This window comes from Tenrec ecaudatus, chromosome 7 (genome assembly GCF_050624435.1).
Source record: "Tenrec ecaudatus isolate mTenEca1 chromosome 7, mTenEca1.hap1, whole genome shotgun sequence".
In the NCBI taxonomy this organism is placed as follows: Eukaryota; Metazoa; Chordata; class Mammalia; order Afrosoricida; family Tenrecidae; genus Tenrec; species Tenrec ecaudatus.
In genome coordinates, this window is record NC_134536.1 from 164,311,469 (window position 1) to 164,329,457 (window position 17,989).

The 17,989-nt window shown below is 58.9% G+C and overlaps 1 protein-coding gene across 5 annotated transcripts in view; it reads left to right on the forward strand.

Moving 5' to 3' along the window:
* The window catches only part of SYNGAP1 (synaptic Ras GTPase activating protein 1), a 30,766-nt gene that overhangs the window by 8,313 nt on the left and 4,464 nt on the right, over positions 1-17,989 (forward strand). The window contains exons 4-18 of one of the 5 annotated variants that reach the window (XR_012785416.1): positions 4,084-4,175; positions 4,551-4,672; positions 6,659-6,812; positions 7,042-7,140; positions 8,101-8,724; positions 8,843-8,987; positions 9,166-9,310; positions 10,748-10,984; positions 11,092-11,293; positions 11,374-11,552; positions 12,540-13,617; positions 14,177-14,350; positions 15,741-15,952; positions 16,978-17,068; positions 17,811-17,890. Coding sequence is in view for 3 of the 5 variants with exons in the window: in XM_075555470.1 (XP_075411585.1) it covers positions 4,084-4,175; positions 4,551-4,672; positions 6,659-6,812; positions 7,042-7,140; positions 8,101-8,724; positions 8,843-8,987; positions 9,166-9,310; positions 10,748-10,984; positions 11,092-11,293; positions 11,374-11,552; positions 12,540-13,617; positions 14,177-14,350; positions 15,741-15,952; positions 16,978-17,068 (3,554 nt within the window). In the remaining 2 variants the exon portion in view is untranslated. Of the gene's footprint in view, positions 1-4,083; positions 4,176-4,550; positions 4,673-6,658; positions 6,813-7,041; positions 7,141-8,100; positions 8,725-8,842; positions 8,988-9,165; positions 9,311-10,747; positions 10,985-11,091; positions 11,294-11,373; positions 11,553-12,539; positions 13,618-14,176; positions 14,351-15,740; positions 15,953-16,964; positions 17,069-17,810; positions 17,891-17,989 lie in introns of all 5 variants that reach the window. The other 4 variants (XR_012785417.1, XM_075555470.1, XM_075555471.1 and 1 more) reach the window with 4 other exon arrangements.

Genomic DNA, 17,989 nt, shown 5'->3' on the forward strand with positions numbered 1-17,989 from the left:
GGGCGGGGGCGCGCGTGTGCGTGGGCGCGGGCAGGGGGGCTGGGGAGGCCGCGGCGGCGGTGGCGGCGGCAGCTGCTCCCTCCGCATGTTCTCGCTGCATCTTCCGAGTGGGGGGAGTTATGGTAACCGAAGGGGGGCTGTGGAGGTCGGGGGCGGGTTTCGGGGGTCGTTCTCGTGGAGGCAAGGGTCTCGATCGCGCGGGGGTGGCTGGTGGGGAGGGTCTTGGAGCGCCTCCGTGGAAGGGGCAACCCATGTGCCCGCCTCTGTGTGTGTGTGTATGTCTGTGTCCATGACTGTGTCCCCTCTGTGTCAGTGTCATGTGCACACTCAGGAGCCTGAGTTCTCGTGCACACATGTGCAGTCAACCGAGTGTAAATGTGCCTTGCCATGTCCTGTCTGCCAGGTTGCTGTCTAGGGGCTGCGGAGCTGGCCACTGGCTCGGGCAATCCGAGGCCATGGTTGGACCATGTCACCCCTGACCCTGAGCAGGCATGCCTTTGACCAGGGCTCACCTCCTGCATATGGGGATGTGTGGCTGCATGAGCAAGATTTTCTGTGTCCCTGCTGGCAGGTGTGTGTCTTTGCATGCATGTACCACCATTGGCCCGAGTATCTGTGTCAATCCCAGCATGGGTGTCCAGGGCGTGTCTGGATGTGGGTGGTGTGTGAGTGGTGGTTGTGGGGGAAAGAGTGTGTGTTCTTGGAATCCTGCCTTGCATGAAATACCCTTGGGCGAGGCACTGGTGAACCTCTGCTTGGTCGGGGAGTAGGAGCAGAGAAGCCAAGAAGGACAGGAGTATGGTTAAGAGGAAAAGTGAGGAGAAGCATTGAGAGGGCGCAGAGAGTGAGCCAGGGAGACAGACTGGGGCTGGATTTAGTGGAGAGCAGAGGGGCTAACAAAGTCTATAGTGGGGAACTGGATCGAGATTATGGTAGAAGAAGGGGCCTGGGGAGGCCTTTTCTTTGTACAAGATTGAAGGGAGCAGTGGGTTCATGTAGGCCCTATGGGGTCAAGCTTGGCTGGATATGGAAGGCCACTCAGACCCACAGGCTGCTTCACAGTGGACCCTGTCATGGCAGGGACCATCATTTGAGCTTTGCCCCATATTCCAACTCTGTGCACTCCTGTACCTTAGCCCTCTCTCAGCCTGCCCCTGCCCCTGCCCCTTGCCCCCTTGAGGAGATGCTAGCGGGTGTGGAGAAAAAGAAGGGCCAGAAGGAAGATTAGGGATTTGTGGGGTTTGGGAGGCGGAGAGAGATTCTTTGGGTGAAGATAAGATTAGAGAGGTTGGAGAGGCGGGAGTCAAAGCCCTAGCTCTGTGTGTGTGTGTGTGCAATTGTGTGTGTACACAGGGTGTGTACTTGTGTGGGTGTATGCATAATGCCTGTTACGGGGCTGTGTAGGTGGCTGCTATGTGTGTGCATGCGTGTATACATTGTGGAGGCATGGACTCTAGAGACCTAGGATCACAGTGCATGGCTAATCAGGTTTGCTCTGTGTGTGTCCATGGGCATGCTATGTGTTTTTTGTACATGTCACTGCAGGCAGCACTAATAACAGGATGTCTTGTGTTTCTGTCACTCTGCGCCCCCCCCTCCCTCAGTTCCTTAGTGTTTCTGCTATTTTCCTTGCGGCAGTGAGAGTCTTTGTAAGCATGTGCGTGTGGCCCCCGTGTACCTGTGACTTAGGCGTGAGTTCATGGTTCTTAGTCCCTGAGCCAGGCAAACCATTAGCACACTCGTGCTCCTTTTGTCAATTCCCTAGTTCCAAAGCAAACCGGAATGGCTCTGAAGTCAGACTTGGTCAGAGACGCTTGCATGTGAAAATCATGGCTGAGCTAGGTTCCCTGCAATGAGATGGAGGCAGCCATACCTGAGAAATACAGATAAGTGTGACTAGGAAAGAGATGACCTGGAACCCTTAGAAGCAGCTGTCAGTGTCACAGAAGGGTCGTTAGCATATTCTCCTTGTGCTTTTCTTTGGTGGCAGTCACTCTCAGGTAGTACCTGGGTTGGGAATCTGGGGAAGGATGGGGAAGCAGATAGGATTGTCCCTAGTCAGGGTGGATGTGGTAGAATTCTTGGTATGACTGGAGGATCCTTGTGCTTTCGGGGCCTGAGGTACTCGGGTGTGTCAGTCGGGCTGACAGTGTACCCCAGCATGCACTGCAGGGGTTAAACTGACATCCTCCTGGTGTTGGGGCTAGATGAGGGGGCTTTAGAAAGCTCATGGAAAAGTTCCATTATCTTTTCATTCCATATCGCCACAAACTTTCTGAAGTCTTGCGCCTCCCTCCCCTTGAACTTCCCTTCCCCCGCGTGTGTGTGTGTGTGTGTGTGTGTGTCAAGGTTAATGTCCATTTCCATCCTGTGCTGCCTAGAGACTTGGGCCACACGTCCACACTGGCAGTTCTCATGTGGGTGTCTGGGTCCAAGGGTGTACCCCTTGTTGCGATGTTCACATATGTCCAAGCCCCTATCCTGCAGGGTGTGCAGCTCTGCCCCTGCTGCACTCACCTTGTCTGTATGTCTCCTAAGCACACATCAGTTAAACCCATGGCCATGGAGGGGCGTCAGCTCATGGTGACCCCAGGCGTGTCGGAGTAGAACTGTGTCCCATAGCGTTCTCAAAGGCGGTTATTTTTTTTCTGGCATTCAATCACCAGGCCTTTCTTCTGAGGCACCAATGGTTGGGTTAGCAGCCAAACACATTAACCATGTGTACCGTTCGGGGACCCATAAGTACCAAGCTCCTCATTTACTTATTTTAAGCTCCCTCCTGCTCTCTGGTATTGTCCCTCTCATACCCGTGCGTCCCCCATGGCTCAGTGTATGTGTCTGTGCTCCACCGGTGTGTTCCTGGGGAAGTGATGGGAGTTCCTGCGTTGTGGAAATCCACACTTTTGTGGGCGAATCTCCTGACCCTTGGGTTTTGTAGGTTAAAAGAGGCTAATTCTAGGGCAGTTTGCAATTCTGGAAGCAGACTGAAAATGAAACTGGTCCTCCCTTGTACCGGCACTTAGAGGGTTAACAGGCAGCTCTTCCGGTCCACCACCATTCAACTCCCCCACCCCCAAGCCTGTAGCTTCTTGTTGCCGTGGAGATGGTGGCCCCGCCCCTGATGCAGCACCTGCCCCCCAATTGGCTGCAGTGGTGACTGTGGGGCTGAAGGGGGAGCCCAGGCCTGGGCAGCCATTCTGGAGCTGGAACCGGAGCTTGGCATCCCCCCACACATTCAGTCTCCTGGAGCCCCTCAGCCTCTCTAAATCCGCTAGCTGCAGAGCTTCTGCCTCCCTCCTAGCCGTCACCGCTCCAGACTCAAGCCAGGCTGAGCTTCATCCGCATTCACCTTCCAGCCTCCTCAGCCCCCACCATCACTTGGGAGTCCCCAGAGCCCCGTCGCCAGGCCCCCCACTCCTTGGCATTCTCTCTCCCCTTCCCTCTTCCCTTCGGAGTGCCGGCCACTGCATTGCATGTGGAACTGGCCCCTTCCTGCTGCCCTCTCCTTGGGTTTCCTGAAGGCTACCTCTCCAAGCCCCTTTTAGGACTTCCCCTCCATTCTCGGGAGGGGGTCATGAAACAGCCTTGGCACCCTGGACTGAAAGGGGATCCCGGAAGGTGGGGACAGGTCGAAGATGTCTCTAGCTGGGAATAGAGGCTAGCCTCCCTGTGGGCAATGACCTTTGACCCATCATTCCCACCCCACCCCCAGCTAGCCCCTTCTTGGCAGGGGCATCAGGGAGCTAGTTTCCCTGCATCTTTGGCCCTTTATTACTAGGGTTTTACTAACCCTCCCAGTCATGTCCCCCTGCTGACTGCCCAGCCTAGAGTCATGGGCCTAAGGCCTCCCACCCCCTCCCCTTCGGGGGGCTCCGGCTCGGGTTCCTTGCCCCCTCCTACCCGTCGCCACCAGCCTCTCCACCGCCGCTGCTCTTCTTGCTGTTTTCCGGGGGGTAGGTGAGGCCAGAGCTTTGGGGCAGAGGGCGGTGGGGAGGATGTGCTGGGCCAAGGGTGAAACCTCCCCACCCTCCCCACCCCCCATATCCAGACAACTTCCCCTCTGACCCTTTTCCTCCCCTCCAGAATACCACTTGGGTCGCTCGAGGAGGAAGAGCGTCCCAGGGGGGAAGCAGTACAGCATGGAGGCCGCCCCCGCTGCACCCTTCCGTCCCTCGGTGAGTGAGTGCAGGCGCCTGCCAGATGTGGCTCAGCTGGTTCCCCTCCTCTCCAGCCCCCGTGGACTCTGAGAAGGGCAGGAGGAGAGGGAGAGAGAGAGAGAATAGAATGTGTGCCTTCCCACCCCTTCAGTGTTCCCCTTCTGGGCTCTGCCCCCCCTTCTCCAGGCTGGTGCGTGTGTTTGTGTGTGCGCTCGCACCCGTGGGAGAGAAGGAAGACAAACTGGTAGCTGGGCTCACAAACCCCTTGCCTTGCCTCTGGCAGCTTCCCTTTATTTCCCAGTCCCACCTCCATCCAGGGACTCTCCACCAAGGAGGGGTGAATAGGTAGAACTGACCTGGCCCCAACCCACTCCATCCCCATCTCCCTCCCAGCAAGGCTTCCTGAGCCGCCGGCTAAAAAGCTCCATCAAACGTACGAAGTCACAACCCAAACTTGACCGGACCAGCAGCTTCCGCCAGATCCTGCCTCGCTTCCGAAGTGCTGACCATGACCGGTAACTGGGGCTGGAGCGTGTGAAGTCACGGGGTGGGGGGCTTAGACGTGAGATGGGGAGGGTGAAAGGACTCAGGTGGGTGGAGAGATGTTATGGGGCAGTGGACAGAATAGGACAAAGGAGGAGCCGGAGCCGGCCAGATCTGTAACCAGCAGGACAGGGGTGCCTGGGATGGGGGATAGAAGTGGTGTGGGGGTAGGGGTTGGATGGACCGGGAAGCACTAAGGGAATGAAGGTGAAGCCAAGGAAGGGTTCTCTGAGCTGATGGAGGATGGGCCCCAGCCCAGGGGTAGAGGAGCAGGAGTGAGGAAGCCCCCTAGGAGGAAGGAGGACTGTGTGAGGGATCTGGAAGAGTGGTGGTGGTGGGGGAGGGGGGGCTGGTTCTGGAAGGGGTAATTTGATCCAGGTGGAAGGTTGCTGGAAAGGGCTGGGGTCCAGGGGAGCAGGTTGGGGTTAGGCTGGGTATTAAGGGATGGAGGCTCAGGCTAGAGAAGGGACTGTACAGAGGGCAACAGAGGTGGCGTAGAGGAGGGCAGGGGCCTCAGGAGCAGGAGGGTGTGGGGTCAACCAGGATTGAGGCTTGAGGAAGTAGTCAGAGGGCCCCCAGACCTGCAGCTGGGGCTGAAGGAGACCTGACAATTGCCAGTGTTAACTGCTTCTTGGGGGTCCCTCGCAGGCCTCCCTCTTATCCAGTCACTCCCCAGGGAGAACCCCATCTTCCCTTTCCCCTATGTCTGGCCGCCCCCAGGATTGGGCAGGTAGGGAGGTTGGGGTAAGGTGAGTCACACCTTCCTTTGCCCCCCCTCCCATGTCGCCAGAGCTGGATTTGGGGCCGGCGCGGAGGGGGGGTGGGTAAGGGCATGGTATTCCTGGCCGCGGGGGCGGGGGGGCCGGGGGAGCGTCGCGCTGACGGCAGCCGGAGCAATGACGGGGCTGCTATAAATAGCTTCGGGGAGGCTCCCACACCCAGCTCCCTTCCCGCTTTCTACTGCTCTCTACTCTTAGGCCCTTACCATCCCCTGATTCCACCGGCCACCAGCCACTCAGTCCCTGGGTCTGGGGCTCGCTCCCCTGCAGTGGTTTTCAATGTTTCATTCCCCTCCTCTCTCTAGCGGCCCCTCTGGTCTTCTCCGGTCTTTCCCCAGCCTCCTCCTCCCTGCCAGTAGCTGTCTTCCTCATTGCTGCTGCTTGCCCATCTCCTCGCTCCCCCACCCACCCCCACCCCCACCACCCACCCCCGTCCTCCTCAGTCTTCATTCTTTTTTCCCTGCCCATAGCTGGCTCCCGTTTCTTCGGGGTTTGCCCTCCCTGCCTTCACGGAAGTGGATGTCCTCCTATTGCATGCACTCATTCATTCACTTATCCCTCTCATCCTTTGCTATCTGTCGGTCGGTGGTCCCAGCTGCACACCAGCCCCAGGCCGGGCCTTCCCATCTCTGCTGCACTTTGGGTTTCCAATGCCGTTTCTTTTGCTCTTATGGAGCTTGTTGGTGCAGCGGGTTCCACATGGGACTGCAGTGACCACAAGGTCAGCAGAGCGAGCCGGAGGGAGAACGATGAGCCTGTCTACTCCGGGGCAGTGCTCTTCTGGCCTGCAGAGTCCCCGGGAGTCGGAACCTCGTGGATGGCAGTGGGTTTGGTGTTTCCATTTTCCCTTTCCGTTGATAGTCTCCATGAAGTCCCCCTGGCTCACTTCTTTCTATTTTCTGCCACTGACCATCCCGGCACCCCCAGTCCTCACAACCTCTTGGCTCTGCACTGGGGAGGGCTCTTTAACAAGGGTCTGTGGTTCTCCCTGCCCCAGGGAGAAGTTGCATTTCTGTCACTGTCTGTATGAGAAGGGGCATCCAGAAATCCCATCTCCACGCCTCCGTCCCAGAGACTGCGGATGCAGGGCAGCCCCTGTGTTGTGTGTAAGCGTGAGAGGGGGTGGGGTGGGAGTGGGGGTGGAGCCTGACCATTGTTCCGGAACCTTCTCCCTGCCAGGGCCCGGCTGATGCAGAGCTTTAAGGAGTCACACTCCCATGAGTCCTTGCTGAGCCCTAGCAGTGCGGCCGAGGCCTTGGAGCTCAACTTGGATGAAGATTCTATCATTAAGCCTGTGCACAGCTCCATCCTGGGGCAGGAGTTCTGTTTTGAGGTACTGGGCCCTGTAGACCGGGGAGGGCCCCAAGGCAGGGGTAGGTGGAGGCAGAGAAGCCTGGAGCAAGTGCCACAGGTCGGGATGGCAAGGAGACAGAAACTCCAGCGACTCGGAGGAAGGAGAAGCCAGACCCCGGAGGAAGCGATGGTGGTGGAGCCTCTAGTTCCTAGGAGTCAGCTCCCCTCTGGAGCCTCGTCTCTCAGCTCGACCCCGTGTCCTCTTCTAGGTAACGACATCCTCAGGAACAAAATGCTTTGCCTGTCGGTCTGCAGCCGAAAGGGACAAATGGATCGAGAACCTGCAGCGGGCAGTCAAGCCCAACAAGGTATTGAGATGTGAAGGGGCCACGGCGGTGTGACCTGGGGAAACAGGGAGCCACCCACCAGGGAAGCCAGGGCCCTAGAGAGGAGTGGGGCAGAGGTGGGGAAGACTTGGAGGGGCAAGGGGTGCCCCTGTTTTTCGCTGAACCCTTGCTTTTTTTTTTTTTACTTTTTCCATTGCTGTCTTCTGGGCTGGTTTTGGTACCATAGAGTCATACTTAAGCTGAGAGGATTCTGGAAGTCCCCTGATCTAGCTTCCCTCTGGGCAAGAAGGCCTCCCTAGCACCCCAACAGGGGGCCCGCCAGTTTCTGTGTGAGAGCTTTTAGTGGATACAGGAACTGCAGCGAACCAGGTCCCTGGGCCTTGGCTGCCCTTCTGTGACACTGGTGGGAGTGGGTTGAACGCGATGATCTAAGGCCCCTCTTGGTTCAGAAATTCCACATGTCTGTGTCCACCTCAAGATTCTTTAGTTCCCAAGAGAAATGCTCCCAACTTGGCCAGGGAGGCTCTCTATCAAGTCCCTTGCAAGCTCCGTGTCCCGGGCGCCCTCCTCTGGGGGGCCTTTAGTTTCTCAGCGACCTCCTTCAAGAACTAGTGCCGGATGCCATCTAACCCAAATAGTGCGCCCCACCTGCTCTTTGTAACTCATTGCAGCAGCCCCTGAGCCTCACCATGAGCCTGTGGCCAATTGTCTCCCCCGGGCCTTTTCATGCCAACTGCCAGGCCTCACCCAGTACAGTGCAATTTTGTTTCTTCTTTTTTCACAATTTCCGATTGGTTTCTCATTCTAGCTCTTAAGCTCCTTTCCAATATGGATTCTGTCGTGTATTATGCGAGCTACTTTTCTTTCTGTTTATGTCTTCTGTCCCACGTTCTCCCGTCTCACTGTCCCTCTGCTTTTGGTCTCTCTCTCCCTCTCTCTGTCGTTTTGATCCACTGTGGCCACCTCCCCGCCCCCTGCCAGGACAACAGCCGCCGGGTGGACAATGTGCTCAAGCTGTGGATCATAGAGGCCCGGGAACTGCCCCCCAAGAAGCGGTACTACTGTGAGCTCTGCCTGGATGACATGCTGTATGCGCGCACCACCTCCAAACCCCGCTCCGCCTCAGGGGACACAGTCTTCTGGGGTGAGCACTTTGAGTTTAACAACCTGCCGGCCGTCCGGGCCCTCCGGCTGCATCTGTACCGGGACTCGGACAAGAAGCGCAAGAAGGACAAGGCGGGCTATGTTGGTCTGGTGACTGTGCCTGTGGCCACCCTGGCTGGGCGCCACTTCACCGAGCAATGGTACCCAGTAACGCTGCCAACTGGCAGTGGTGGGTCCGGGGGTGTGGGGGCAGGAGGGGGAGGTGGCTCTGGGGGAGGCTCAGGGGGCAAGGGCAAAGGAGGGTGCCCAGCGGTGAGACTTAAAGCACGTTACCAAACAATGAGCATCCTGCCCATGGAGCTATATAAAGAGTTTGCGGAGTATGTCACCAACCATTATCGGATGCTGTGTGCTGTACTGGAGCCTGCCCTGAATGTCAAGGGCAAGGAGGAGGTCGCCAGTGCCCTAGTTCACATCCTGCAGAGCACAGGCAAGGCCAAGGTGAGTGCAGGGTCCTCGGGAGGAGTGCCCACTTGCTTGAGGGGCAGCGGGGACAGGACACTGTCTTCCTGAGCTTGGGCTGTGCACAGGCCAACCCTGGCATTCCCCTGGGCCGCAGGATTTCCTTTCAGACATGGCCATGTCTGAAGTGGACCGATTCATGGAGCGGGAGCACCTCATATTCCGAGAGAACACGCTCGCCACTAAAGCCATAGAAGAGTACATGCGATTGATTGGTCAGAAATACCTCAAGGATGCTATTGGTACGACCTCACGTTCAGGTCCTCCTCCTCTTTGAAAACCCACCAAAGCCCCGGGACTCCAGCCTTCACCCCCCCCCCCCACACACACACACCCACGTCCACAGTGCCCGCACATCAGGCAGCCCCCCTGCCCCTGCCCTTGGAAAGCACGCTCCCCTCTGTTGTGCCCCGCCCCCAGGGGAGTTCATCCGTGCTCTGTATGAGTCTGAGGAGAACTGTGAGGTGGATCCCATCAAGTGCACGGCGTCCAGTCTGGCAGAGCACCAGGCCAACCTGCGAATGTGCTGTGAGTTGGCCCTGTGCAAGGTGGTCAACTCCCATTGGTGAGACTGGGAACGCTGGGCTAGGGGGCTGGGGGTGGGGTGGGGGAGTCGTGTGTTCATCTGTTCATCCATCTGTCCGTCCCCAAAGAGGACTGGGTTTGGGATGAAGGGTTGCGGCTGGGCGTCAGAGAACAGGAAAGGCTGGAGGACGGCTAGCCCTAGCCGCCACTGCAGAGAGCAGCCGGCTGCTCAGGTAGCTGGAGAGCAGCTATGGTAAGGCGCTAAGCGCCGGGTGAGGGGGCCTCCATGCAGCAGAAGGTCAGAGGAGGCAGCACTGCATCAGTTTAAGCCAGAAAGACTTTGTGGAAGCGGTCTCCCTTGGGCTGGGCTTTGAAGACAGGTTCTGAAGCAAGGACATGGTAGGCAAGAAAGGTGTTTCAGAAGGTGCATGCGGACAGTTGGGATGGCCCAGGGGCTCTGGGGAGCAGCGATGAGGGCAGGTTGAATACAGTATATGGTGGGAGAGGTGTAGACAGGTAGAGTAGTTAGAATCTGCAGGGTTGGGTTGAAGGGTTGGAGCTTTATCAGTCGGTCATGGGATCCGCTAAAGGCGCCAGTCCAGGAACCATTATGGATGTGGAGATTGCTCCGTAAGCAACAAGCTCAGGGGGGGGAACTAGAGGAGCAAGCATGAAGTCCAGGCCAACCCGGGGCTGCTGTTAATGGGTGCAGGTGGATGGAGCTCAGATGCTGAGTCGGGACGGTGGTGGGGACACAGGCACGGCATGTACAAAGGGGCTGCTGTGCACATCCTGGGGGCCAGGGAGCAGGCGCAAGCTTTTCAGCTGGTCGGAAAGGAGGGGGTTTGCCTGTGGGAAGGAGATGACTCAAGAGGCCATGGGGTTGGTAGTTGGGAGACTGGTAGCCTCATTGACGGGACCAGGGGAGTCGGGGAGGAGGAGGAGCCAGTTGGAGGTGTGGGGGCGATGGTGAGCTCCATTTTACACAAGTCAAGTTTAAGGTGTCAGTGGGACGGGAAGGCGGGGGAGTGAGCTGTGAGCCGCTCCAGGGACTGGGGATCATGCCTGGGTTACCTTCATCCCCATTTTCCTGGAATCCAGAAGAGTTGGGGGGTCCGAGCTCCCTGTACCTCAAGTGACCTTCCATCTCTCTCCCATCTCTGTCTCTCCCTGGTGTCTGTCTTTCTTCTCCTCCTCTCCTTGTCTCTCTCACACACACCCTCTGTCGCTCTCCCACGTGTCTCTCTCCCTCCCTCTCTCTGCCCCCTCCGTTTCTCTCTCCTTACTCTGTCTGTCCCCTTGGCCATGGCCCTCTTCCTCCTGCTGTCCCTTCCTCCAGGTCTCTCTCACCTGTTTCCACACCCTCACTTCCTACCACCCCCCTCAGCATGTTCCCTGGAAGCTGAGGGTCTCTGGGGCTCAGTCCCGGTCTCTCTTTCTTTCTCTCTCTCTCTGTCTCCCCATCCCTTTCCCTCAGCGTCTTCCCGAGGGAGCTGAAAGAGGTGTTTGCTTCTTGGCGGCTGCGCTGCGCAGAGCGAGGCCGGGAGGACATCGCTGACAGGCTGATCAGCGCCTCGCTCTTTCTGCGCTTCCTCTGCCCAGCCATCATGTCGCCCAGTCTCTTTGGGCTCATGCAGGAGTACCCAGACGAGCAGACCTCACGAACCCTCACACTCATCGCCAAGGTCATCCAGAACCTGGCCAACTTTTCCAAGTGAGGGGGGCCTCAGGCCAGGGCTGGGGGCCGCGTTGTGAGACCTGGAGGTGGGTGGGCAGTGGTGTTTCCCCTGTGTGTGATGGGGCCTTGCCTTTGTCTTGCAGGTTCACCTCCAAGGAGGACTCGCTGGCGTTCATGAACGAGTTTCTGGAGCTGGAGTGGGGCTCCATGCAGCAGTTCCTGTACGAGATCTCTAACCTGGACACGCTGACCAACAGCAGCAGCTTTGAGGGCTACATTGACTTGGGCCGAGAGCTCTCCACACTGCATGCCCTGCTCTGGGAGGTGCTGCCTCAGCTCAGCAAGGTCAGCTAGTGCCCCTCTACCCCATCCCCAAGTGTCTGCAGAGGCTCCTGGGGCCTCAGGTAACACCCTCCCCCTTCCAGGAAGCCCTTTTGAAGCTGGGGCCCCTGCCCCGGCTCCTCAACGACATCAGCACCGCTCTGAGGAACCCCAACATCCAACGGCAGCCGAGCCGCCAGAGCGAGCGGGCCCGGCCTCAGCCTGTGGTGCTGCGGGGGCCGTCAGCTGAGATGCAGGGCTACATGATGCGGGACCTCAACAGGTGAGCGCCTGCCTGTCCCAGAGACCCACCTGGGGCCCTCTTCCCACCCCACCCCCCGCTTGTCTTTCTTGGGCTAGAAGGAACAGGACAAGAGGCGGTTGTTCAGAGAAGAATGGGAAGGAGCAGTACAGTCAGTGGTAGGCGGGGAGCCCTGTAGTCACAGAGCTGGGCAATCAGAGCCCCAGCAGAAGGCTGAGGCTTCCAGCTAGGGGGACCCCCCACTGTCTGGGGCTCTAGTTCAGCAAGCATGTGTTGGTTCAGTCAGGTGGGCATGGTAGTCAGATACCTCTGGCCCTAGTTGGTAATTAAGCACCGCTCAGCCCACGACCAGGGCCTCCCGAGCCTTCCCTGGGCCAGCACTTAGGGAGGCAGTCCTGGGAGCAGAGCCTGCTCCATAGCAGGGCAGCCCTTGGGCTGGCCCGGTGCCCAAGTCCCCGGCTGCTGCTGCTGTGACGGTTGCCCAGCTGATTCCCCTGCCTGTGTCTCCTTCCCCATCCCACTGTCCTCCCCTCGCCTCTATTCATTCATGTCTCGCCTGCCTACCTCTCTCCCGCTCTTGGTCTGTGCTTGCCCCTCTTTCCATCTCTCTCCAGCTCCATCGACCTTCAGTCCTTCATGGCTCGAGGCCTCAACAGGTGAGGGGCTTTCCTCTCCTCTCTCCTCTCTCCTCTGTTCTCCTCTGCGCCTCTCCCCTCCCCCCTCCTCAATTCTCCTAGGTGCACCCTCATCTCCTCCATATCCACCCGGAAGCTGCCCCTCATCCCTCTTCTTGCTAGTCCCACCCCCTTTAGGCCTCACTCCCTTCCTTGGGGGCCTACCCCCACCCTTCTTCCCAGGCACCTCCTCCCATCCTCCCTGCCAGCTCTTAGCCTCCCACCGCCCGTGGGTCCCCACTTTGCATCCCCACGCCTGGGTCGGACCACAGCAGACTCCGTGGCCTGGAAACCTGGTCTTAGCCCCCGTTGCCTGCCCCTTGTCTTCCAACAGCTCCATGGACATGGCTCGCCTCCCCTCCCCAACCAAGGAGAAGCCACCGCCGCCACCGCCAGGCGGGGGTAAAGACCTGTTCTATGTGAGCCGCCCGCCCCTGGCCCGCTCCTCACCGGCATACTGCACGAGCAGCTCGGACATCACGGAGCCGGAGCAGAAGATGCTGAGTGTCAACAAGAGCGTGTCCATGCTGGACCTGCAGGGCGACGGGCCCGGCGGCCGTCTCAACAGCAGCAGTGTTTCCAACCTGGCAGCTGTGGGGGACCTGCTGCACTCAAGCCAGGCCTCGCTGACAGCAGCCTTGGGGCTGCGGCCCGCGCCCGCTGGGCGTCTCTCCCAGGGGAGTGGCTCGTCCATCACGGCCGCCGGCATGCGCCTCAGCCAGATGGGTGTCACCACGGACGGTGTCCCTGCCCAACAGCTTCGCATCCCCCTGTCCTTCCAGAACCCTCTCTTCCACATGGCGGCTGATGGGCCCGGCCCCCCAGGGGTCCACGGAGGGGGCGGTGGCCACGGCCCACCTTCCTCCCATCACCACCACCACCACCATCACCACCACCGAGGCGGAGAGCCCCCCGGGGACACCTTTGCCCCATTCCATGGCTATAGCAAGAGTGAGGACCTCTCCTCAGGGGTCCCCAAGCCCCCTGCTGCCTCCATCCTTCACAGCCACAGCTACAGTGACGAGTTTGGACCCTCTGGCACTGACTTCACCCGTCGGCAGCTCTCACTCCAGGACAACCTGCAGCACATGTTGTCCCCTCCCCAGATCACCATCGGCCCCCAGAGGCCAGCCCCCTCAGGGCCTGGAGGTGGGAGTGGTGGTGGGGGCAGCGGTGGGAGCGGCGGAGGCCAGCCGCCGCCATTACAGAGGGGCAAGTCTCAGCAGTTGACGGTCAGCGCTGCCCAGAAACCCCGGCCTTCCAGCGGGAATCTGTTGCAGTCACCGGAGCCGAGTTACGGCCCCGCTCGTCCTCGACAACAGAGCCTCAGCAAGGAGGGCAGCATCGGGGGCAGCGGGGGCAGCGGGGGCGGAGGAGGGGGTGGGGGCCTCAAGCCCTCCATCACGAAGCAGGTAAGGGACCAGATGGATACAGAGAGAGCAGGGAGGGCACCAGGAGATGGGGCAGGGAATGGGGGTGGGCTAGAGGCTGTGGTCTACAAGTTAGAATTTGTTCGTGGGTGCCCTGGTGGTGCAGTGGTTAAAGTGCTCGCCTGCTAACCTAAAGGTCAGCGGTTGGACTTAACTCACCAGCTGCTCTGAGGGAGCTAGCTGTGGCAGCCAGCTTCCCCAACGATGCGTGTCCTTGGAAACCCTGTGGGGCAGGTCTTCTCTGCCCTGTAGGGTTGCTAGGAGTTGAAATCAACTCAATGGATGCGTAGCTAGAGCACCTACCGTGTCCCATGAGCTGTTCTAGGCACTATGGGTAAGGAAGTGTACAACACACAAGGACAATTCCAGCCCTTGGGGCACCCACATTCCAGCTAAGGCTCCGAGAGCGCTCAGCAGTGGGCAGATGCGTGTAGAGCAGGGGGCGAGTCGGTGCCAGCATCACCTTGGCTGTACTCTCTCTAAATGCACCCTGTCTTTTCCCACCTTCTTCTGTTTGCCCCTGCCACTTGCTGTATCCCAGCATTCTCAGACACCATCCACGCTGAACCCCACAATGCCAGCCTCTGAACGAACAGTGGCCTGGGTCTCCAATATGCCTCACCTGTCGGCCGACATCGAGAGCGCCCACATCGAGCGGGAAGAGTACAAACTTAAGGAGTACTCTAAATCGATGGATGAGAGCCGGCTGGATAGGGTACGTGGGGCCCTGCCAAACCTACACCCCCCCCCCCCCACCTTCCCTTTACCCACAGCAAAGCCTTCAAGGTCGAGTCTTGAAAGTTGAGTGGAAAGCAAAGAGGGCTGTCCATCTGGGAGGGGACACCAACTAGAAGCCACCGTCAGTTCTTTTGCAGGCCGTTGTACCCATTGTCGACATGAACTAGATTAGGCCTCCCCCCACACCCTTTCCCAGGGAGAACAGAGAACAGAGTGCCCTGCCTTCTTGGGACAGCTCAAGAGAAGAGACATACCTTTACTGGCAGCTTGAGCTAATCTGTAAATTGGGCAGGGAGAGGGGCTTGGGGTGCACTACAAGGTGTGGTTTTCGCAGTCTCATGGGGGTTAGGTAACAGAGGGTCACAAGACTCCCTCGGCTTCTGAGGGCTCCAAAGCACTCCCACGTGGTGGGGGAGCCACGAGGGAAGCCCTGGTTCTAAGGACACTGAGGAAGAGCGCGGCGGCATGATAGAGTGACCTCCCACCCCGCCAACATGGGGGTGCTGAAGTGAGGTTTATGGAAGTGGGTGTTGCAGCAGAGGCATACGTTAGGACTGATCGGGGAAGACTGGGTTCCGCAGCCTCTGCCCCTCAAGTTCTGTGAGAGAACTAAGCCCTAATGCCCCGAGGAGTCCCTCGCTGGCAGTCAACAAGCGGCTCTCCTTTGCATGTCGATTGGAGTGGGGTTTGTGGATGGACCCTCTTCAGAGGCTGCAGAAACAGTCTCCGACTGCGTCTTCTCTGCAGATGTGGAATCCTTGAGCAAGGCCCGGGACTAGCACTGTCCAGTAGAGCTGTGCCTCACAGAGTGACGAGAATGAGCTGTAGTTAGTAGCAGTGAGCACCAATCACACGTGGCTGGAAAAATGGAGGAATTGAACGGTCAGCTTTAGCAACACTGACTGTTCAATAGCCACCCATCCCTGGCAGCACACTCTAGACTCCAGACTCAATAGGGCCGGATGGAATGGTTCTCCCAAGCCCTTCGAAGGTGGGGATTTCGAGTTACTACGACGAGAGAGGCGTTCCAAGATGACTCCGTCGGGGCATTACTCGATTCCCAGGCCCCGGCTGGAGACAGAGGCTAGGAGAGAGTCACACGTAGGACAGCCAGGATCATGTCTTTGCGAGTATACGCAGTTGTCCCTACACGTCTCTAGGTTGCTGGTAGGCACCTCCTGTCTGAGTGTCCACGTGAGGGGCTGTAAGCATGCCTCTTGGGGTGTGGGAGTCTCTGACCCTGCTCCAGCTCCATAGGAAGGACCTTCTCCAAAGCTGGTGGGGTGCTTGGCCTGCAGGATAAGGGCTGGCTGGGGGGACCAGGGTGCCGGCCCCTCACAGTGCGGGGTCGTGTGCCCGGCGGGCAGGTGAAGGAGTACGAGGAGGAGATCCACTCACTGAAGGAACGGCTGCACATGTCCAACCGGAAGCTGGAAGAATATGAGCGGAGGCTGCTGTCCCAAGAAGAACAGACCAGCAAGATCCTGATGCAGTACCAGGCCCGGCTGGAGCAGAGCGAGAAGAGGCTGAGGCAGCAGCAGGTGGAGAAGGACTCACAGATCAAGAGCATCATTGGCAGGTGAGGGGCGGCCTGGGGAGGGGTGGGGCGAGGGAGAGCCTGCGGCTGAAGAGAGCAAGAGAGCTCCGCCTCCTTCCCTACCCCCTATCTCGGCGACCATCAGGAGAGCCCACCAGCCCACTCCCCGGGTGGCAACCCCAGAGGGGGAGGAACTGCTCAATGCGCGAAATGCCCTCTTACTAAACCCTGATCTCTCTCCTGATAGAGTTACTTGTGAAGTAAGTAAGGTTCTTCCTGGCCACCCATCACTGTTTCTGGATCCAGCCTAGGCCAGGACTCCCATTGGCCATTCTCAACCCAGGCTGTGATGTTCCTTCCAACCTAAGCAGAGATCCTCAGCTGCTTCCAACCTGGGCAGACCTTCCCCCTCGTGCCTGGGGAAAGGTGTCCCAATAGAGAGAGGATGACCCTGTGAATAGCCTGGTTTTCAACTGCACCGCCAAACCCGGAGCGCCAAGGAGGTGTCTCATCAAAGGCGTCAGATACCCTGAGAGCTGAGGCGGGGTGACCCTAGGCCCCGCACCAGCCAGTCCCTTTGGATCCATTCTGAATGTCCTCTTGGCTGAGGGCTTTTTGACTTGGAAGCCCTTTTGGAAACCACGGCTCTAATTGAGGTTCTGTAACTCTCGTGGAGTCCCTAAATTAGTCTGAGCAAGGTCAGCAGAGACAAACGAGTGCTGGGACCCCTCTTGGGTTCGGGGTCCCCCGGGGGTGGTCAGGGACAGAGGACAGAGAATCCAGGTCATGAGCCATAGAGGGCCTAGGGGAGGGGTACGGTTGTCTAAAGATGGGTGTGTAGGTCGTAGAGGTCTTAGAGACATGAGGGATCCAGAAGAGCAAGGGGAGGAGCATGTTCCTTATAATAGAGGGTCTCTGGGGGTCTTGGCAGTGGAGGGACTCGAAGGGAGGGAGAGGATACCTAGGATTTCCCCGGGGAGCCGTGGGGGTTCCCCAGGATCAGGCGTTCCAGGGGCGGGCTCTGAGCCTGTGCCCGCCACTAACCCCACTGAAGCCCGTCCCTTCAGGCTGATGCTGGTGGAGGAGGAGCTGCGCCGGGACCACCCCGCCATGGCTGAGCCGCTGCCTGAACCCAAGAAGAGGCTGCTCGACGCTCAGGTGGAAATTACAATGTCATTTATCTTCTCCGTGTCCCATCCCCATCCATCCCACTGTCCTTCGTGCTCTCACCACACCCACCACCCCAGTCCCATTGCCATCTGTCTCTCCCACTGTCCCCGCAGCCCCAGTGACGTCCATCTTCATCCCACTGTCTGCCTGTGTCACTCCCAGCAGTGTCGGCCACCCCCTCTCTGCCTTCCGACCCTGTCTTCCCCGTACCTTTCTGCGTCTCAGTGCCTTTGCGGAGACGTCATTGCCCCTCCTGGTCCAGGCAAGGGGGCAGCCTCTTCCCAGCTCTTCTTGGGCCTGGGCAGGTTAGAAGCTGCAGTGTGTTATGACTGGAGCACAGGGGGGAGCATGACCTCTAGTCTCCCTAGTCTCTGGAGGGCACCCTGGGGACTTGGGGTTCCCTCACCTCTGTTCTATTGGCTTTCCGAGTTCCCTGGCCCTTACCAGCTCCTGGGTCGCTTCCTCCAGCTTTCTAGGCCACCTCTTCCCTCTCCTGGTTTAAGTGTGGCCTGCCTGGGGCCTTCCTGCCCCTCTGGTCCTCACATCTGACGTGTTCTCCAGCTCCTGCTGCCCTCACCGGCCAGTTTTCAGGGCCTCCCTTGCGCCCCCACCCCTGTTGTCCTCAAATTCTGCTCTTTCCTGCCACGCTCCTCCTCGCTCAGACCACCAGGCTGCCTCTCAGCAGAACCGCCAAGGCCCTGACCCCTGACCCCACTCTCTCCCCCTGCAGCTCCTCATCAGGTAATTCTCCTGGTTCCGCTTTGGCCACGGGCGGAGGACACAGGGGGAGGTGACTCCGGACCACTGCAGGTTGGTCATGAAGCCCACTCCCCTCCACCCTCCGGAGCCTCTCCCCTCTCACCACTGTCCTCTGTAGCCAGAGAACCTCACAGCCCCTACTTTCCTGGC